This window comes from Conger conger, chromosome 18 (assembly GCF_963514075.1).
Source record: "Conger conger chromosome 18, fConCon1.1, whole genome shotgun sequence".
In the NCBI taxonomy this organism is placed as follows: domain Eukaryota; kingdom Metazoa; phylum Chordata; class Actinopteri; order Anguilliformes; family Congridae; genus Conger; species Conger conger.
In genome coordinates, this window is record NC_083777.1 from 24,936,101 (window position 1) to 24,945,136 (window position 9,036).

General features: G+C 35.9%; 1 protein-coding gene across 2 annotated transcripts in view; it reads left to right on the forward strand.

Annotated features, from left to right (window-relative positions):
* col13a1 (collagen, type XIII, alpha 1) overlaps window positions 1-4,112 on the forward strand; it is a 51,185-nt gene extending 47,073 nt beyond the window's left edge. For both annotated transcript variants that reach the window (XM_061228154.1, XM_061228155.1), the window contains 2 exons: window positions 533-571; window positions 3,292-4,112. In XM_061228154.1, coding sequence (XP_061084138.1) covers window positions 533-571; window positions 3,292-3,327 — 75 coding nt within the window. In that variant the 3' untranslated portion in view covers window positions 3,328-4,112. The remainder of the gene's footprint in view (window positions 1-532; window positions 572-3,291) is intronic.
* The last annotated feature ends 4,924 nt before the right edge of the window (window positions 4,113-9,036 follow it).

Here is a 9,036-nt window from a genome sequence, read left to right on the forward strand (position 1 = left end):
AGTGGTGCCTACATCTCTCTTGTCAAATTTTAAGTTATCAGTCGACTACATCAAGCATCAAGCAGCTTGAAAAATAAAAATGAAAAGTCCCAGGGAAATGGTCGTAGTCCCAGGGTAGCCCACACCTAGTCCATAGTAAGGGCACTGGTATGTAATAATATGTATTGTATACTTTTCCCTGGGATTTATTCTCTCATTCTACCTCACTCTAGCTGCCTCTAAGTTTTACAGAATAAGATGCGTATCATGTCATGTCATACGCATGGTGACTACTGCTTTGTTTGAATGTTTGAGTTTTTAATATATGTTGACAAACATCCTTACTTGCTTCATGTATACATACACACATACATACAGTACACATACACATTTTGTACACACACAAGCACACGCATATACACACACACTACACACACAATTAAATTAATATTGACTGAATCCAGGCTGTATTCATTGGTAGGACAGAAAGTGTTGAACGGCCATTGCTGTTGATGAATGATAACTGGTTACTGATGGTCCTTTCTCTCTGCAGGGTGAGGATGGGTTACCTGTACCCGGCTGTTGGAATAAAGTAAGTGAAGCCTGCATTGCATCTTACACAGTGTGCTTATTTGCATCTTGAGTTGACATGTGCCTAAAGGGCCAGCATTTTGACTCGCTTGGTTTCATAATACCTAACCCAAGCCAACATGTCAATGAGTCATATTTTAAATGAGTGCAATTGTCATAATATTTCAACATACTAATGTTAACGACTACAATGCTTTTTTTGCCTGGCCGGACACTTGAGGCTTGTAAATGATTTCAATTCAGTATATAAAATATATAAAAAGTGCCTATCAGTGTTTCACACTGACAGTATTGTATAGAATATTGCTATAGCAATTACCAAGCCTTTGCAGTTGTAGTTTTGTCATTTTTTCTTCAAGAATACCAAGTTGAAGTCCAGCTCAGATTGTGCATATTTGAAAACTGTACATCCCTCAGTCCTGTGTCCATCGCATGAACTAATGTGTGTTTTTCTCTTGCCCCGTTTCTTTTGCAGTGACTCTAATTCTGGAGAAGCATAAGCGATTGTACATAGAATATTTATTTTTGTACTTTTATATTGTGCTCCTTTTTATGGATAATAAAAAGAAAAAAACAACATTTAAAAAATGTGCAGGACTTTTTGTACAGACCGTTTACTTTTCTTACTGATAATGTTTGTGTAATTGATTTTTTTAATATGCCTATACATTATTTTAATATGTTTTTGTTTAAAGGAAGAACTATGCTGTTACTGCATTTGCATGATATTTGTGCATAATGTGAAGGGACATAAGCCTATTAACTTATTGTATCATAGTGTTTTTGGCTTGTACCTTTGAATTTATGGACCACGCTGCACTGAATTGTGGGGCTGGAGAGATGAAGGTTCAGTTTGTCTTTGTCAAACCCTCATCGAAGCATTGAAGGACAAATGAAGGTCGACCTGGTGTCACGTGCTCACACGTAGTATACGGGCTGCACTTAAGAGGCGACTGCAAATCTTTTGTGGCGTTGCGATACGCTCACCCTATGCACGGGAGCCTGCGTTCTGCCTGTTGCCCACAAAATGGCTGACTGTTGTGGATGCTGGTTGAGGAGCGATTGGCATTTGTGTGCTCTACCCCACTAATTCCACACATATACTACTATAAAGTGTGCGCATGGTATGCAGGAATTCATTCCTACCATCTCAACAGAATGCCACACTTGATGTATAATTACCTGTTTGTTTACATAAAATCAGCCCAAAGTCCTTTATTATCAGTAGACATCCGTTTTTTTGAATCAGGATTTTAGCAGTCACAGTCTCTTTCTCTGGCTGTTTTTTTTTGTTTTGTTTTTTCAAATCTGACAGTAAAATCAATTATTTTTAATGCAAAAAAAATCATATAAGCTCTAGCTTGATATCTAATCGTTTTTTAGATGCTACTCTTATGTTGTGGTCAAATGTAAATACTGTGCACGTATTGCTTTTTAACAATCAAGCTCTCCCAATGCTATGTTTTGCCGTTTTGTTTTTGAAGTATTGTCATGAATCTAACCTATTGCAAAAGAAATCTGAACTTTAACTTAGCAACAGGAATTGCTGCTCGCTTTCAGGCCGGCTGTGGAGAGTTTTTCTACCCTGCTGCAAATGTACCTCATTGACTTATTTAAATCTTAGATATAGCAGATTAAAAACTATTTATGGACACGCTGATATCAGTTTTAAAAAAGTTCAGACTTATTCACAGCTATTGATATTCCCAGGGGGCACAATAGATATGTCCCCTGATGTTAATGGTTCCAAATTACTAAATGTTTGTGGAAATGTGTTTGTTTTTTGTTTTTTTGTCCCTTGCTGAAATATTACAGAAATGCAGTAACGCTGATTTTTGTGGAAAGTTCCGTTTGCCATCCAGTGTTTAATTTAGCTTGTGAAAAGTGGCATTAATGACAATGTCAGACTATCACTGTGTGCTGTTTACGAGTGCTTTAATATAATATCCTGTACCCGTGCCTTAATCTGCCTTGTTGTTCATGTTTTCAGAATCACACTATTAAAATTTTATCATGTTTGTAAAAATCCTGCTTGATGTAACTTAATAATCATTTAAACTAAAACATTATTTTGCATTAAACATGTATGTGAGATATGATCACAATAACTAGCATGCACATGTGGGAAGTTAACAACGGCATGACATGAAGTAAGAAATCTTTCACAAAAGAACAGTCATTCAAATATTTTTATTGTTTTATATTAAACAGTTAATGCTTGATAAAATGGGTGTCTTATTTGAACATGAATTGCATTTTTACTTAATAACAAACATTCTGATATTTGCTAGCAAAAGCTAACAATATAACTAGCTATTCACTGGAAATTCCATAAGATTGTGTGTGTTGCATATGGCCTGCACAAGTTTTTTGTTACTAGTCCCACCCGAACTGCATGCAATGGATCTAAATGAAATTGTATTAAGGTGTGAAATGAGGGGCAAAGCTTATTATCAAGATGATGACTTAAGTTCAAGGTGTTTCTTCCTTGCATATTTCTGCAGGCTATAAATTTCCCAGTAGCCCGTTTTGATCCATACAGTAACCTATAGTGGTACCTGTTAGAGATTGATATCTCAATCGCTATTCCTCCTTACATAGACGCTGCCCACACATACGGAAAAATCAGAAACTCATTTGCTTTAAGCTTTTCCCCAAAGGATGGTTATTTGGAAAGTGTTGATGGCGTTACAAAATAAACTCTGCTTTTGTCCTCACAAGGCGGACCCTCAGCATCCTTTCCTGTTGGCCAAGTAACGGCGAAGGAAGAACTGCTCGGAAAAGATTCATATAATGCTGCGTGTGGAAACTTGAAGAAATTCTGAGATATCGTTGAATTTTCATTTTGCGGGCGCCCTTTTGAAGATTTTCGAATGTTCCCAGTGGACGTACGAGCCTGTAATTCTGGACACTCCAGAGGATGGCAGCAGAGGGCAGACTGACTTCAACAATACTTTTTTTTTGTTATATTCATTTGGCTGTTGAAGACATCACAAATGAAAAGGGATCGAGGACCGGCGTTACAGATGCATTTCTTGAGTTTTTGTATGCTTTTTTATTTTATTCACTATGTGAAAGAAACCTGAACTTTTTTTATAGTGTTCTTCCTGTAGTGTTTATTCAACACTAACGACTGTGATCCCAGAATTCTGTGCGGCTCACAAAACACAAACGCCTTGTGGCGTAAGTGCGTGAGTTTTTTCGCCAGAAATTGATTTTGATGATTCCTGACTTGATTCTCTCACTGCCATCCATGACTGACCTGGGGCATCAGGCCGTAACTTGATGCCTTTATTTCAGGACATGATGTCATATTGTACCAACAGAAATGCGTATGTATATACCCTCACTGAGCACTTTATTAGGTAGACCTGTACACCAGCATGTTAATGCAAATATTTCATCAGCCAATCATGTGGAAACATCTAAATGCATAAAAGCATGCAGACATGGTCAAGAGGTTCAGCTGATTTTCAGACCAAATGTCAGAATAGGGAAGAAATCTGATCTGAGTGACTTGGACCGTGGAATGATTGTTGGTGTCAGACAGGGTGGTTTGAGTATCTCGGAAACTGCTGATCTCCTGGGATTTTCACGCGCAACAGTCTCTTCAGTTTGCAGAGAATGGTGCAAAAAACAAAAAAACATTTAGTGAACAGCAGCTCTGCAGGCAGAAATGTGTTGGTAATGATAGAGGTCGAAGGAGAAGGGCCAGACTGGTCAAAGCTGACAGGAAGGTGTCAGTGATGCAAATTATCACACATTACAACAGTGGTATGCAGAAGAGCATCTCTGAACACACAACGTGTCAAACCTCTTAAGTGGATAGGCTACAGCAGCAAGACCAAAAAGTCTAATAAATACCTAATAAAGTGCTCACTGAGTGTACATGGCCGGGAAACTACCAGTATAAATGCATATATACATCACCGAGGAATTAATACATATATAGGTGTTTAAAATGTGCACTATGATACTTTGGCTATTTGCATAACATACAGTTGAGGTTTTTTTTTTACCTGTTTATATTTGCAGTACTGTACATTCACATGCACACTTGCTTGTGTGCAGGCATTTCCCTTGCTATCGTGACAGTGTAAATTATATTTTTTGGAAACTCGTTGCAATGTAATGGAGAAAGGCTCTCTGGGTGACACTCCGGCATAATAATGATTTTAACTTGCAGCGAATTGTACAGTATTATAGCTATTATGAGTTTACCAGCTCCTTTATTTAATGAGCTTTTTTTTTTTTTTCAATATTTTAGAAAATTCTAGTTCCCCCTGTTATTGACCCCTATGATTCCATTATGAAACGAGTGCTCTGGAATGTTGTGAATTTTTACGAAAGGCAGCTACTATGCATGTGAGTTCATTAACAGACACACAATCATGTACAGCATGTATGTGTCTCAGGGCTATCTAATAACAAGCCCCATTTACTTTATTATATATTACATTTTTTTTTTGGTCATTTACCAAATTTACCGTTTTTATAATCGCATGTGGGCTTGCATTATCAAAGCTTATTTTGAAAGTTAATTATTTGAGTTTGATGGGCTTTAAATATAAGTGAAGAGGACATGAAGGTTCAATCACAATGCTGTTCTTCTCTAACATATACATGTATACTGTAGACAATACACATCATTGTTATCTGTGCTTACTAACACTTATAATGTGTCCAATGTCCCTGTAACATAGCACCATACTCATATAGTATACTTGGATTTCATTTCAGTATTCAGTTTACTGATCAGAAACATATTTTTACTCAAATAGGGCATAGATACAGCCCTATTTATAAACCCAAAAAACAACTACCTTATCACAGCAAGGAATAAGCTATCAGTTGGAAAAGAGAGAAATGTTATGAAATTGTGCTTACCGAACACATCTGACAGTTGTCTCAAACTAGATACCATCAGCGAGTTTATATATATGACATTTTTACCAAAATATAACTTACACAAGCATTCAGGCATGTCTATAAATAATATGCAAGGATAAATCTAGAGAATGACCTGCCTACCTCATATGCAATGACAATCTCTCTAAGCAGTTTTCATTTCTTGACCTGTCAGTTTTTGTTTAAAAAGCCAATTCATTAATAGATGTCCATACAAGCATTCCTGATGTCATGACAATTTCATCTTGAACCTTTATAACTTATCATGGTGCACAGCAACAAGGAAAACTGTACATAACTGTACATAACAAAAATCACATTCTCAGTCACAATTAACCATTTTCCCCACAAATATTACGTGTTACAGTAGAACATCAAAGCACATACAGTACATCACTTTAAGAGGTAGGCAAAGAAAGGAATGACTACACAATGATGCATGAATGATGATAACTTATATCGTTTGTAAACATTAATGTGGATCTTATGGAAGTTCAGTTCTCATAGAATTCGGAGAGTGTAGCCAATGATAGAAATGTATTTTCTACAATTGCGCTCTCTGCCAAAACAGTGTTGAATACTAAAATGCATGTATGTTTTTAAGATAGAAATCAAGTTGTGATGCACTTTTTTTGGCATTAATTTCCACATTTCCAAGGGACCCACACAGAACTGTGTGAACAGTGAATACAGCAAGGTGGGCACCTTTTCCAAATACCAGCATTTGGAAAGTTCAAATGCAATTCAAATTCTTTCTACAAGTAATTGTATATTGTCAGTAGAGTTCACTTACAGAAAAAAAGCTTCACCTCTGATTTTGTAGTTCATTTCCCACCCCCACACTCCATTATATTTCACAGTACATACAAAGGTCACCACATGCAATTTTTGTCCATTTTGGTGGTATATCTTTAGAGAATGTATTTGGATATTTTTGTACATTTAATTGAAAGTATCACAAGGGCTTCAATGTTATATTAGTTATATGATATTCCTGAGAAGGTACACTTCAGTGTACTCCAACATCATCCTACTGGATATGACATTTATTCAAGCATCCAAAATGGTTATTAATCGCATGTCTTTAGTTAACGTATGTCTGTGCGCAATCACTTAATTTGTACTGGTGTAAAAGGGCTTTGAAAAATGCTGACAGCCGCATTATAATATGTTGCCTATAATTTCACTGAATTAATATCATCCCAATGCATCCCAATGCAGAGCAGTGCATGCTGTAAATGTACAAAGCACTATTCTTCCCTGCAAAAATATTTTTATTTCAGTCAATATATTACAAGAGTTAATTTTACTTGTAAACACATAACTTATTGCAGAAGTCCAGCAAGTGCAAGTGACCCATTTGGATGTATCCTATATTAATGTATTTAGCAAGTCAAGCAGCCACCCGTCACCTTTGTGCAATTTATATAGGGACATCTTTGCAATTTTAGAAAGCATGAAGGTGTATTTGCCTATTGCTGAGAGTGATATCTCCATGTCAATAGCAGCATCCAGTTCCTTGCCAGGTCCCTAAGGAGGATCCTAGCAAATAGGCATTTAGAGTTTATTTTCTTCTGTAAATAATGTACTGTGGACAAGAGAAGTTGTTTTGTATGCAGTGTGTTCTTCGTGTAACATGAGTTCTACAGTCAACAAATATTCTCTGAATGCAAATCAGACAATGTGGTTTGAGCATTTTATTCTGGATTTTGATTTTATAATTGGCATGAGTCATCCAATAGCATCAAGAACAACATCAACATGTGCAGAACAAATATACAATATTCACAAGGAATCTATTACATGTGTTTAGTTCCTGCATGTTGAAAGACAGGAAGTTATGTTGCACCGTATTTCTGCCAATTGTCCATTTGAGCAGAGGTCGGTATGCATATCAGCTGTCAAAAATTACACTGAAGATTGCATTGAAATGACAAAATTACACTTTTTGTATGCAAAATACATTTTGCATGTTGAACATGAAAAGCAACGATTTACCCACAGCCCAAAGTTGTTTTGCTTGAATGTAGCAATTATACATGGACTTAAAGCTCTGTTTTATGAAGAACATACTGCTTTCTTTAAAAAAAATATTTTATGTATAATAATCACTGTAATGCTAGATTAATGACATAATTTATGCAAACTTCATGATAGGAAGACAATCTCCTGCCTGAAATGTGCTTTATAAGCCAGTCTGTTCAATGCATTCTAACCTTTAATGGAATGAGCTGTTGATCTTGTATATCAAAACCATTTATTGTACTTTTGCTATAATATCGACAGCTATAGAGTAAACTATTTTAAAACAAAGCATTATAGGACATCCGCTGTCTAAATATACCTTTTGTTTGATCTTAAATATCAGTCGACTACACAATATGTGTGTTGTGATAAAGATGTGTAATATTGTGAACATGTCTGTGATGATTTCTATTACTGTTATTTTCAGTATTACTGACTGAGAAACTATAAGAGGGCATTTATTTCAATGCAATTGATGACAATTTCTTGATCAGCTGATCACTTGCATGTTATGTTATTTAAAACAGTGCACTATTCATTGTATTTACATTTTTAAAAACTGTCAAATTTCAGACAGTGATTTTATTTCAACCAAAGGTTTTATAAGCCCTGTCAACATAGCAACAATGATTTCCTTGTAAATTGCTTTCTTTTTGACTTTGCTGATTCCTCAGTACTGCAAAATAAGTTTTAATGGAACCTTTTAGATATGAAACCAATTCAAATTTAGTGGTAAGCAGAGGATCAGAAAGAAAGTGATATGTTAAATTCAATCAGTGTAAATTTACCTTTGTAAGATGCATGTTGAATTATTTTACGAATCCAATGTAAATATATACATAGAAAGATTTTTATTTCCTTTCCAGAAATGTATTTTCTTTACTAATGTGTTTTTTAACCAGACAAGGCAGCTGAATAAATCACTGAATGCCAAGTTCTGAAACAAATAAACATAAAAATGCAATGTGCAATTAAAAAATCATGTTGATAATTCCAAAAACGTTGACAATGTATTTGAATTTTAATCATTCAAATTTTGCCCAATAAAAGGACAATGTTTTTAGCTGAAGTTACTCCACTTGATGCAATATGGCTATGCTCATTTGAAGCCTATTACAAAAAAATGGAGTCTGGGTGTCTTTGTATTTTGCTTGAAAAAACATGCAGTACGTTGAACTCTGACTTAAAAGTATCTGACGAAATATCGGAGGTGGGTTGTGGAAAAAACACCAGAGATAAATATACGTGATATTGCCTTTTCACTCCTCTAGGGGTTGCTAGATGGTCCATGTAGCTCGCTGGATTTTGTTCCCTTCGAGACGGCAAACCAGCAGAAAATCGCCTGCGTGAGAAAGAGATAGCTGGATATGCACCTGCTTTCACGGCTCTGCTGACGCTACTTGTTGGAATAGTGGAAATAGGCTCCTTACCAGAAGCTCTCCAAAATACTTGACCCTTCATTGACTATTGTGTTGACTATTTATGTCGCAGCACTGCCAGATGGATTTCTAAACAGGATTTGTGAACGACAAC